General features: G+C 39.5%; 1 protein-coding gene across 3 annotated transcripts in view; it reads right to left on the bottom strand.

Annotated features, from left to right (window-relative positions):
- Positions 1 to 9,801: 9,801 nt before the first annotated feature.
- The window catches only part of tmem117 (transmembrane protein 117), a 36,286-nt gene continuing 32,270 nt past the window's right edge, over positions 9,802 to 13,817 (bottom strand). For all 3 annotated transcript variants that reach the window (XM_020622554.1, XM_020622537.1, XM_020622546.1), the window contains 2 exons: positions 12,615 to 12,744; positions 9,802 to 11,645 (listed from right to left, as the gene is read on the bottom strand). In XM_020622554.1, the coding sequence (XP_020478210.1) occupies positions 10,987 to 11,645; positions 12,615 to 12,744 (789 nt within the window). In that variant the 3' untranslated portion in view covers positions 9,802 to 10,986. The remainder of the gene's footprint in view (positions 11,646 to 12,614; positions 12,745 to 13,817) is intronic.

Below are 13,817 nucleotides of genomic sequence, written 5' to 3'. Positions count from 1 at the left end.
TGAACCGGAGGGCTGGGGGTTGCAAGTCAGGATAATCCATATACAGCATTCTTACATTGCCAAATACATACAGTTGCACAAATCTGAGACTTTCAGGCACTTTCTGCTGATTTCTGGATCTATTCTATATTCTGTATGGTAAACCCCACCCATCTGGTGTCCCATGCATCATAAGCATTAAAGGATATGGCTGGTCATTTTCTATATTGACCATATTTATACACTCCCCATACAGAGAAAACAATGGTTTGCCTCTACTCACGATTAATGTCCATCAGTCCTGGACTAGCTTATTCATCTGTGCCATAGACCTCGATTGATATGTTTACTCATCACTAAACACAAGACCCAGATATTTTTTACAATGTTGCCCCAAAGGCCCCAGATGAGCATAACTTTTTACAGCATCTAAAGTAAGCCAGAGTCAAGGGCCTATGCATGAAATCTCTGGATATTCTTTACAAATATTAGAGTTGTGCATTTATTAATGAGGAAATCTGTCAACCAGTGCAGCACTGTGCTTCATTAATGTGTTTTTAATTGTTTTTGACCAGCAATGGAGGTCATTGGCACAGATAAAATAACCTAAACCAGGACTCACAGACATTTACAGAGGCAAGTCATTGTTGGTTTTAGTCTCCGTATGGGGACTGTCTGACAGGCCTTATCCCTTAAAAGTTGTTTGCAAATACTCTGTGACCTGCGCCTGCTTCCTTGAATCTTCTTTATACCAAATGCAAACCTATGTCGTACCAAACCGATGATGGACTGCTGTTTCCTCAAACCCACTCTCTTTGTTCTGTCTCACTACTTAAAGTGAACTGTTCCCCACTCTGAATCATCATTACATTAATCTGTAAGATATTGCTATTACTGGCATGACTGTGCTTGATGTCCAAAAATTTTTTTGCCAATTTCTTAATTCTCGATGATATCTTAGAGTAAAGGCAGTTAGCTTAAAGTTCTGTTACCACATTTATGAATCGTCTATATTTTGTGGTGATTTGTAGCATTTTGTTCTATTTCTCTTTTTGTATTTTTTTCTTTTGAAGCTTGTTATTGTGTAATTGTGGAATAAAGTATTTCCATTTACATTTATTTCTTATCTTTGGCAAATGTATGAGTGTGAGTTAGCTATATTCACTGTGCTGGAAGACCACACACTCAGTTGCCAGTTTATTAGGTACACATAGCTAGAACTAACACAGTCTCATATGACAGTACTCCAATAAATCCTCCCTTCGTGAAGGTGATAATGTTAAATTTTTGTTAAAGCTGTTTTAGAGAGGTGTTATTTGGACTGGAGTTTGTGATGCTCTTACTGACAGATGTTCTCTTATTTTGTCCACCCCATTTATATCAGAGCAGGCCAAAAAAACACCTCTAAGTACACGACAGGCAACTTTAATAGGCACACCTGTACAATTGTATGCACTTCAATGCAACACTTCCACCTTAACATCTGTGTTTATGAAGCTCAAAATGTGCTCATAAGCTCAATATATTTATTATTTGTGGTTATAGTTAAAGGCGGTGGTGTACTGGACTACATTATATTTAGAGGTGTTTCTATATTCTACATACATGAGAGGGTCAGAATATTAGGAACACTTCTGAATAGACCAGTACAACACCACCTTTAACTCAATAATAAACATATATTTGAATATATACATTTATGACAATTTCACCAAAAGCTGAAACATTTTGAGCTTCATAAACACTGATGTTAAGGCGGAAGTGTTGCGTTGAATTGCATGCAATTGTACAGGTGTACCTAATAAAGTGGCTGGTCATTGTATGATGCAGTACAATTCAACAGCAGCACAATGTTGGTCTCCAAAACACCTCTCTAGAACAGTTCAAACAAAAACTGAAACTAACCTGTAGGACAATAGAATTTAATGTGAAATTGAATTTTAAGTACAAATTTGAGCTACCTAAAGGTGCAGTGTGTGAGATTTAGTGGTCTCACACACTGCACCTCTAGTGGTGAAGTTGCAGATTGCAACGTTTCCCAAAGCTCTCATACATCATGTTAAACAGCCCGTGAATGTAGGACAAATTGTGCATTCAGAAAGTGCAGCTGACTTGACGAAGCAAAAACAAATGGCAGCTCAGTTGACTGTTACCCAGCACTGGCCATGTTCTAGCTAAAAATGTAAACAGAAACTAGCATTTAGGTTAACTTGACTTGTTAACCAAATCAACACTGAACAAGAGACATGAGCAGCACATTGTCTTTGTCATCAGAACAGTTTATCTGTCAGCAGGACAGTGGTAAGAGAGTCTTCACCAAGCGGGCAGACATCACAGACGTACTGAACAATAATAATTTTGATGTACGCTCATCATTAAGAAATCACGTTTTTATGTAGCCTATGGATTTATTGATTTTTGTCAGCTCTACAGAGGGCGAAAGTGAAAGTAAAGCAGCCTGATTGAGTCGGTTGTAGAGCCGAGGAAAATCAATAAAATCGATAAATCCATTTGCTATTAAAAAAAAGGGCTTTCATCCTGACAAGCATACATGATATACTGTTTTTGTCCAGTACATCTGCGCTGTCTGTTCTCCTGTTGCTGTCTTGCTGATAGACAGCTATCTAAACATGCAATAACATTTTCAGTGCAGAATGTTTTGGCATTGTTTTTCTTTTTGCTCAAGAATCTCCACAGAGTAGCAAACTGTACATGTTAACAGGTCACTGTGTATTTAATACTTAATATGTAATAATTCCATGCTTGTTTACAACTATTTTTTCAAAGATTATCAATATTTGTTAGCATTTTCTGAGATCAGAGATTCTATCTCCTACTATCAGACACTAATGTGGGCAATACTGCTGATTGAATCAGTAAAATCAAATCTAATCCAAGACTACTAGCATTGTTATGATTTGGATTTTAAATGAGGTCTCTTGTGTTGCATACACTCCAACATCCACAGATTTGGATGCAGAGCAGTGACTACTGTAGCACACAGGTTCCTCTCCTCCCTACTTTGTCCTGTGCCTCTGGAACTGGTAGTAATACTTGTATCGCAGAAGAGCACTTAAAGCTCCTAATATAATCATCTATCAGCTCACAGCCACAGACAAATGAGCTCATCCAGGAGATGCTTTATTTCCCTGTGGAGCAGTGTCTCTTCTACCAACTGATTCCCCGACTCTTACCTCGCAGCTGCTTACATTAACAAACACGCAATGTATTAGGGCCAATTTATATTCCAAAACTCTCCTCTCACTTGAGATTTTTTTGCAACTCTCTCCCCCTCAAAAAACTTGACCTCAGGTTATCATGACTCCAAACTCACCTCTGAGTTGAATGACAGAGCAGCGGACATGGGCAGCGGACAGTGGGCAGTTCGCAGTGCTGTTCGTAGGTTGGTAAGGCACCATCTGGACTACTTTGGTCCACTGGCTTCTAGCTGGTGGTGGCATGAAGCCAGTGGGCACCTGAGTAGTGGTGGCACTGCAGGGCAGACTGGTCCTCCAGCTGGCTCCTAAATGTCCAATTTTCCATGGCAGGGCTAAACCCTCTGCAACAGATGCCTTGACCCGCAGGGAGTCCACTTCACTGCCTGTTCCATATTCACTGTTAATGACCACACATATCATTGATTATGGCTGATGAAACAAAGGCAACAGAGAAAAGTGTAGTCTTACTTTAGCAGACAATTTAAATTGATAAAAAATGCATTAGCAAGCACTGTGTTATGCTGTATAAATGTTTTTACATTATATTTTCAGTTCCATTCTTCTATTTAACTTGATCCGCAAAATTCATTCCACTGTTAATGGGACCTCTGTGGAGAGAGATGTTATTATCTAAGAGAGAAGAGGAGCATGCAATAACTCAACAGTATTCCTATGTTTTGGTAGTTACCCTCTATACAGTAAATATAGAAAAACTACATAAACGTGCAGTTTACTGTTTACCACTTCAGCTCACTTTTTTTTATGTTTGTCAGTTTTCAGCAACATATGCAGGATCCACTGAATACCATAGGTGTTTCTTTGGGTTGAGATCTGGTGACTTCGAAGGCTATAGTATATGATCATTTTCATACTCCTCAAACCATATGGTGACCCCTAATGCCCTATGGATTGGAGCACTGTTATCCTGGAGGAGACTGCTAATTACTTCAGGTTTTCCCTTTAATTTGCCATCCAACTGTAAAGTATGTCATACTATCTTTGGTATTGCTGTTGTTATGCCTTCCCATGTGGGACGGGTCCATTGAAATCTAACTCAAATGGAGGAAAAAAAAGCAGCCTTAGCATTTATCAACAGTGGCTCCTCCGCTAGGATGTCACAGTTTTTTTCTTTGCTGCTGCATTTCAGTCCAGCGGTGTAGCAGTTAAACTTTTCACCATTAAATTCTTCACTTGATTTGACTTAATAGAATTACAATAGACCACCCCCCACTCCCACAGAGACACAGTAAGGCAGATGTCATCATCATCACAAATCCATGCCTGGGGACTCCCAGTGAGTTGTTGGATGTGTTGAGAGACTTGTCTGAGCTACACGTTCCTCTGTGAAATATAAAAAACCTGCAGAAGAAATTAGTGATGAATTCTGTTTCCCTCGTGGCCTCTGGGGACAGAAGCAATCTCGGGCCTGGTGGAAGGACTGCAGAGGGGCATCTAGTAGCTCACTGGGGCTGACTGCACTGATAAATTTCACAGGGTCTCCCAGAGTCACTGAACTGTCAGCACAGAGTGATGGGCCATGCCAGGACATGATACACTGATCTAATTGGAGGATAACTCAAAGACAGTAGAGGAGATTCTCGTTGACCTGTAGCTGGGCTTCGGCTCTTCTGGGGGATTTTTGTAGTTTATATTTAGCTATAGGTACACTAGCAGTTTTTTTTTCAGAATTAATAAAATATATGTGCATAGCACAACTAGTAATGTGAAATGTTTAACAAAAAGGCTGCAGATTGTTTGAATGAAGATATGAAGAAGCTTTTTAAAAAAGTGATTAAAAACAGAATGTGATCAATTGTGAACGCGTCCAACACAAATCCATCTGTTGCAACGAGGAAGTGGTCAACACCTACACAACATGATCAAAATCCCACAAACATTTTTGAAACTCCAGTTTTGATCTGTTCTCTTAATTACTGCGTGATCTTCCAAAAATTAATATCTCATTTCTCAGCCCAATGGCAGACTCGGAGGAGGCGTAAGTCAAACAGCTAATACTCTCTGGCGATGAGATTTATTTTCCCAGACAAACATCAAGCCGCAGGTATTTGTCCAACTGCTTGGTTTACACACAGTAGGTGTTTTTTCCTCCATACAGTATTTACCATAAAAAGTACCAAGCTGATGCTGTTATTTGGGATCATTTACAGTGAGTGGAGGGTATTAACTTAGACCACTGGCTCAGCATTTTTGACCTACACAGATCAGCCACAACATTAGGACCACCTGTTTAATACACAGGAGTCAGTGCAGCATTTGGTTGGCACTCGTGTCACTCTGAGGCTCACAACGCATCTTTTGTGAGCCTCAGAAAGAGAATGAAATTGTCTACCATTTAGTGATAAAAATATGTAAAATGACTGAAAACTGTGGTTGTGAGGACAAGTTAGAGATCATTTTTTTAGGCACATTCAACAGCCTCCCCACTCTAGGTGTGATATCATCACCACAGCTGCCGAATGTTTCCCTTCATAGAGACCAATGTACAGTGTTTCTCATTTTCAACCATATTAACTAAGATTCAAACTGGAATCTTTGAAAAGGCTGAGTGAAATTTAAAAGCTTAGTCTACTTACTGTCCATGTACTTGGCTGTGCATGACCCTGTCGCCTGTTCACTGTTTGTCCTTCTTTAGACACCGTTGGTGGGCACTAACCACTGCAGACTGGGAAAACCCAACAAGACCTGCAGTGCGCAGGAAGCTCTGAGTTGTCCACCATTACAATTTGGCCCTTGTCAGGGTCACTCAGATCTGACAATCTTACCCTTTTTTTCCTGCTTCCAACACTTCAACTTCGAAAAATGAATGTTCACTTGCTGCCTAATATACCCCACATGCTGACAGGTGCCACTGTAACAAGATAATCTATGTTATTCGTGCCACCTAGCAGTGGTCATAATGATATGGCTGATTGGTGTAAATGCTAACATCAGCATGCTAACACGCGCACTGGTATTTACCATTTTTTCTTCTTTACTATCCTGTTACTAATCTCTCAACTTCTCACATCTATCTTGTGACATCTCAGAGGTCTCCCAACCCCAGATTGGGAACTACTTCTACCCATGATCGCTCCGGTTTTTTCTTCCACAGATCTTTTTAGCCTGATCTATAACTCATTTAGATGCATACAAGTTATGTAAACAAATCCCGCTGGGGAACAAAACCCATAACAAATTCAAACTGTTTTCCCACTGGCATAAATCACACAGTGAACAGGCCCCCGAGCACTACTCATACTGATCTGAGACGGGTGTCGTGTGTGTGCAGGCTACATTTTCAAGCGCCCTTGAGAAGATAGTATCATTATTTCTCATATTGCCCATATTAATTGGGTCAGCAGCTGCAAGAAGCTTGACCTGCGCTGTTGCTTGGCAACTATTTCCCAAGTATATACAGTAGAAAAACAAACTAGAACTTTTCTTGCTGGGAATTACATAACATTAGTGACCTTGTTCAAATATATTCTGATAAAATCAAATGTCACAAAAAGGTCAGAACAAAATAGAGTATATAACAAATGTATTAATTTATTGGTAACACAAGGTTCAATTGAAGCACTGTACACTGAGCAAACGCTGAAATAACATCTTCTCTTCCTTGAAAGAAAGCACAAGCACAAACAGAAAGAAGTGTCACTTTTGCACACAACACAATCAAAATAGCCTAACTTTTAACCTAAACACATTACATTACAAATAAATTAGACCCCTTTCAAGTCCAGAGAGGTTCTGCTCTTTGGTGAAACACTAATATCTAGAGATGTAAAGTAAAAGGATAATTACAGAATGGAGGGATGCAAACCAGACTTCTTCAGAGAAAGGCCTTTGTCTACAACATATAGTAACGAAAACTCTACATTTCACAAGCCTCCAGTGCACACAGACATACAAACACACACACACACAGACAACATGCTCTGAAAAGTATAAAACATTGTTTACAGTCACAAATTGATGCCACTGCCACCAGGGTGTACATACACACACACACACACACACGGAGAGAGAATACCTGTATGGAGTCTGGAGTGTGCAACCACAATCATTAATTAGAGGTTTACAGTGTTTAACCATAATAAATTAATATTTCATTTAAAAAAAACTTTTAGAAACTGCTTTATTAAAGGTTTATTTAAATGTAGTCAGTAAACAAATTAATGTTAATTCTATTTCCTTAATCAAACAAATTCTATCAAACATTTACAGTTTCTAGTTTATTTGCTTGAAGCGTGTGCCACCTTAGAACTTAAAAGAAAAGAAAACAGCCCATAGCGCAGCAGCAGAAGCTCTGATTGGCTCCACTCCCACCGGTAAATAGCAGCCAAGCGTTAACTGAGAGATGAAGCCGATGCAGGAGTGTCAAACCCTGCGGTTCCTCGACCAGCCACTGGAGTCAATCCCATTAGACTCCCATGTTAAATTGGATTAGATTTAGTGAAGAGGTACCAATATGGCAGCAGCCAGACTTGAGCTTCAAAACCACTCTTCAGAAAACCAACGGGTTTGTCCAGATTTTATATATAGTCAGTGATGGCAGCAGGATAATCAGACATCTGTCTGCTGCTACTTTGGATCAGGTGGTGTACTCTTAACACATTATGCCTTCAAATTAAAACAACCATTAAATGAAGACAATATTATATAATAAATATTACGCCTTGTTTGAATTAATTTTGTTTTAAAATTCCACCGTTAATCAATCTCATAAACATGCAATAAGAATACTTAGACACTGATACATTTAATAATTATTATTTTTACTTTGAGCATATAAGTGCCTGAAAGCAATGAAATGATTTAAAATAGCTTTTAAAAATCCATCAAGTTATTCAGTGATTATAATTAAGCACTGCAGAAGTGTGGAGTAATATTCTAGTGGCACACTTCAGGATCTATACTCCTGTCCTGTTGCAGACCACTGCTGTATCTTTGTTGGAAGACTTAAACAACAAAGCAGGTTACTAGTTGAACCAGATTTCAACAAGGATTGGGGCGTTAGAGATTTCAACAAGGATTGGGGCGTTAGAGTGCTAAGAATATATGTAGGGTTTTGTGTTTTCCTTCTATCCAAGTAAATAATTATATTCTACTGTAGTACAAAATAACTCAGACTGACCTCAGGGAACATATTCTACTCTGGCTAGGATGAATATATCTGCTTTAAATTAGCATATTATATTATGCAGCAACATTTACTGTGCATGGAATTACTGAAATACTGTAATATTGGGAATCTTTGGTCACAAGTACAGTATATGCAGAGTACTCCTTTATATTTTAGTTGAAATGTTGACACAGACTTTCATAGAAAAAATAGAGCTGGAGTAATAATTTAGTTAATACTTTCAAAAATCACTTTTTGAACCAAAATTCCCAAATATATTGCTCGGTAAATAAAATATGTAAAGAGGCAGTGAGCACGTTCAAAGCCAGTGTATATAAATGTTTGTTTGAAATCGAGGAATTTTTTTTTTCTTTAAAAAGAGCAGGATAATGTTTCAAATAGATATTTTTCATGCACTTACCGTGAAAACTGTTTCTAAAACTTCTGCGATTTATCCACACATAAGGAAGCCCTGAGCTTTGGAGCTGAAGTCTTTCCTCCACTTCAATAGCAGGCTTACGCCAAGGGCAAAACCACCTTTCTCTGTTGCTATTCAGTCCAGGTGCAGCAGCCACATAAACAATCATGATGTGGCTTGCTGGTTTGCCATTTGATCTCTGCTGATTGCATTCATTATCTTGGCAACTAATATCAAGTGGAGGGATATGAATAGGTCATCAGTGTACACTGATGTTCATAATTATATTATTTTAACACAAATTATACATTTAGAGATGTCACATGAGGATAAATTAAAGTGATAAGGTCTGCTGAAATAATACAGTATATCAAGGCACTACTGTAGCTTTGACTCTAGTGTGATACAATAAAATTTACTTGACTACAGTATCACGATGTAGAAATACACCTATGATACAGGTACTAAAATAGTGTAGCATGATGAAACTGAGGTATGAAAATGCAATATCTGAGGCAGCACCACATCAAAAAAAAAGTTTGCATGCTTTTTAAAAAAAGATGTGTTTTTATCAGAATCTGTGCCATGTCAGAGGCTTTTTAAATGGTCAGTTTACAAAAATATATTCAAACCAATACAAGTACAACAGCCATTGTGCTGATGAGTATCACTTTGTCCTTCTCTTAAATCCCAAGAACAGTTGTGTTGAACGTGTTTCTACTGCAGCACGGTCTTATCCAAAGAAATGCAAAAATTCCAACTTCTTGATGACATACATTATGAGCTCTATTTCCAACTTATGCTTCTCCTGTATCACCCTTAGATGTATTATGAGAGCTAGATACTGGATTAAGGTGGCACAGCGGCGCTGTGGTTAGCAAAAAGGTTCCAGGTTCACGCCCAGGTCAACCCGAGGCCTATCTGTGTGGATTTTGCATATTCTCCGAGTACTCCAGCTTCCTCCCACAGTCCAAAAACATGCAGCTTAGATTGATTGACGACTCTAAATTGCCCGTAGAAGTGAGTGTGAGTGTGGTTGTTTGTCTACAGGTCAGCCCTGTGATAGACTGGTGACCTGTCTAGGGTGGACCTCGCCTCTCACCCAGTGTCAGCTGGGATTGGCTCCAACCCCCTGTGGCCCTATTTAGGAACAAGTGTTATAGATAATGGATGGATGGATACCAGATGCCCATTCCTCACACTCAAAAATGCTCATCTGGTGCATATGCAAAAACATGTTTGCTTTTGTGTCATGTGTTCAATTGCATATACGCATTAGCATTTTCCCAGTTGGGCACATCACAAAAATACAACTCCATTTTCTAGGCTATGGAGAACTTTAAAAAATATAAAGGCTCCATGGATTAAAAATTCATAATACAAAGAGTGATAACTGGCCTGCATTGCAGTTTGAGGTGTCCTGTCAACAGTTTTACAAATGCTTTATCATTGTGGTTTATGGACAAAATGCTTTTTGGACCTAGGGGAATTTTTCACTGCAGTTCCACGAGTGGCTACTGGGCTGAGTGGTTCTGCTGTATCCAGCTCTCATAACCCATCAAGTCACAGAGATAAGCATCCCCAAATCAGGAAAAGAAATACTACAAACTTTCAAAAATCCAGGCTGTTTGACAATATGCACCTTAATTTTAAAGGTGTTTCCAAAATCCTCAAAGACTCTTCTAACCAGCTGGATTAAAAAAAATAATCCTTTCTGGTGCAAGGAAAACAAAACAAAACAAAGAAAGATTTCTCATTATTACAACCTTTTGTCCAGATCAATAAAGATGACCACACGAAATGTCATCTCATTCATTTTGGCCTAAAACTGATAAGGTACACTATTATGGAGTGGGATGCACTTCAAAAGTGATCCTTTGAGTGTTTTAGCATCTTTTTGTCAGAAACAATTTAATGTGATGATGATGCTGACTGAATCACATTGTAGATAATAACAATAACGACAACTTTAACTGCTGCCAAAAGAGTTCTTGTGGTGGTGTTCTTTAGTAAAAATATAATAAAAGAGTCTTTGAGGATTCTGGAAATACCTTCATAACTGGGCTGAGCACGGTCAAACGACCTTCTGGATTTTTGAAAAGTTGCCAGGTATTTTTTTCCCCTGATAATCAGACACTCATCTCTATGTCTCAAATGTAAGGTAATACATGAGAGGCACAAGTTAGGGATAGCTTTCCTTTTCAACTTGTCTGCATTTATACAAAATTTATAATTAGTTCATAAGGTCATGGAGAGAGTTTGTGGGCATCAAAACACACTGGATCCTCCTGCACTCTACTGCCAATCACAATGCTCGGATGTGTCTGTTGGGTTTCTTCTGAATTAGTTGAGTTTGTGGAAAGCGTTGCTCCAAAGTGTGCCCCATCTACTGAGAGAAGCATGGGTGTTCCTGATTGTGTCAGACTATCACTCATAGTCACATGCATCTCCTCCGGCGTCACACCCATCTCCTTGCTGTACTCTGATGGTGACTTCTTCTTTATCCTCTCATATGTCTTGACTTGATTTTCTGCAAATGTCTCACTGTCCTGAAATCGCCCAAACAACCAGATGAAGAACCCAAAGAGGACGAATGCTGCCAGGCTTGGAATGAAGGCCAGGCACGTGACATCCAGGCTGGCTCCGATGTAGCGGCTGTGGAGGAACATGTCCCGCTCCACGTAGCTTAGATTGGTGCCAGGATTGATGTTGGTGGAGCGCCACTCATAGGTGAGCGTGCTAGAGTTGAAGTCCCTGAGTGTTTCTGGCTCCTCCACTGTGTAGATCTTCTCACCAGGCCCAACATACTGACCATATTCATAGGGCTTGTAGAAGATCTGGTTCTTCCACATGTTAAGGTCCAAAATCAGTACGAGGAAGATGATACCATAGTTGAACCACTTACCTGTAACGAGATACGTGACTCCTATTAGATCACAACCAGGCAATCTTTTACAGATAAGCAAGGACACACACATGTAAAGATAACTTAACAGGCAGGTTGATGCACAGTGCAAACCTACTCCAAATAAGGTTTAGAGGGCTGAGTCAGACAGACAGATATACAGTCACATTTATTTATCAGGAACCCCTTTCTCTTTGCATACAGCTTATGCATTGAGACAAATAGATCCATTTGCAGGTGTTACTTCCTCTACAGTATCTTCTAACAAGATGACTACATTACCATAAGACAGCCAACTCCCCAGGATGACTGATAGCAGGCAGATGTCTCTCCGAGTATACGTGACACCGCTCCCTTCCTTCCCCCAAGATATGCTGTTAATAAGCTTTTAGTTAAACCAATCACGTTGCACCAGTTCCATTTCCATAATACTTAATGGATATGCAAAGCATTAGAGTTAACAACCTTTGGCGAAACACTGAGCGCATGAACAGCTTAACATTTAGCACAGGAACATTGGTTTGCGTTCTTTTGATGGTTGTGAGTCACCATGTGAATGTGGTGAAGCAAAATGGAGAGACTGGGAGGACCGTTTTAAATGGGAAATATACTTGCTCATGGAGAACATTAAGACAGAGATGTGAAAGATGATGAGAGATGTGTCTCGCATGGCAGGGAGGAACCCAGGCAGCAGGAAAAAAGTTGCAGTGGTAGAGCCACCTGTGTGCCACGTCAGCTATACATGTATTATAAATGGTCATTGTGGTTTCACCATCAAACCATTTCCCCATGGAGGAAACTGGAAAAGCAGAGCAGCCGCAATAGACTTCATATTCACAAAGTTAAATCTCCCTCATGAACATTTAGATTTCCTTTTGCTGCTTAAACAGGGTATGATTATGTGGATTTAGAACGGTTTAGGAAAAACAGAAGTACCCTTCTTGAAACAATGGCCATGTCTGCCTCTACCTGTGATATGAATGTGGTACTCCTCTTTAAAGATACGCTTGCAGACAGGAAGCTTGACCTTCACATGCGTTGTTGACATTCCTGGTAGATTCATATCCAGGTCACCCATAAATTGAGGGAACTCCCAGTCCTGAAAAACACACACATGGTCATATAAATCTAATGTACCATTTTTTGAGCAACAACATTATTGTAGCCTCAGATGAAGAAAACGGAAAACATGCAAATAAATACACTATCATGACAAAAGTCAGCGATGTGTTGTGCTTTGCTAGATGTTGAACAGTTCACTGAGTTTTCTCATATTAGCTGATATTAGGCCTCAGTAGAGTCTCTTCATATACTGCCTGGAGGTCAAACATGGTACCAGTCACTGTAGACTACAATGTGTTTACAGACCTGTAGAATATAATAACATGCACTATGTTTTCACCACATCAAAAGGCATCCCACTCAGACATTTAGAAGCTGTCTGTGCCATGTACTCTTTGTGCTAGTATATTTTGTGGCTAGTGGCTTTCAGGAAAATCAAATTGTTTTAAAATTATTCCTTTCTACTGAGCTGACTTAATCTTCTTGCAGATTAGCTTTTGTCATCTCTGTTACCACAAAGAAAAAACAAGAAACATACAAATCCTTTTTTTTTTTCAGATTGCTTACTTCCCCTCAGCTCCTGTTATCTGCAGTGTCTCTTGCTGCTTGAAATTACTACATCTGCAGTGACAATTTCCTGGCCTCCTGGATATTAATGAAGTCCTCCACTCCTCTATCATACTGTGGCTGCAGGATCTGTTGCATTTAAGCCATACACCTCCGTCCCACAAAATAATGAGTCTCTATGACATTTCTATGAAGAGTAAACTGTCAGGTCAACCACATATGTAAATGTATGCATATACACAAAGAACAGAGATCTAAAATTCCACTGGGGAAAGGCAGAAAAATATTTCAATTACATGCAAACTTATTAACAAGTGAATCCGGCCTGGGGGCAAATTCAGACAGGCATTAAATGTGGCATTAATTAGTTTGGGAACAACAACAGCCATCTTTTCTCATGGAGGTGAGAGATTACCAGGGCAGCCTGCGCTCCAAGATAGAGGTGAATGAAGCTGTTCAGAGGGCTGTGGACAGCAGATGCACTTTTATTGACTGGTGGAACGTAGTGGCTCCCCCCCGTGGCCAGGACTCGTTCAGTTTAAT

This window comes from Monopterus albus, unplaced genomic scaffold (genome assembly GCF_001952655.1).
Source record: "Monopterus albus unplaced genomic scaffold, M_albus_1.0 scaffold7.1, whole genome shotgun sequence".
NCBI classification, from domain to species: domain Eukaryota; kingdom Metazoa; phylum Chordata; class Actinopteri; order Synbranchiformes; family Synbranchidae; genus Monopterus; species Monopterus albus.
Note: the sequence above shows the minus strand (reverse complement) of the source record. Positions and strands in the feature narration are given on the sequence as shown.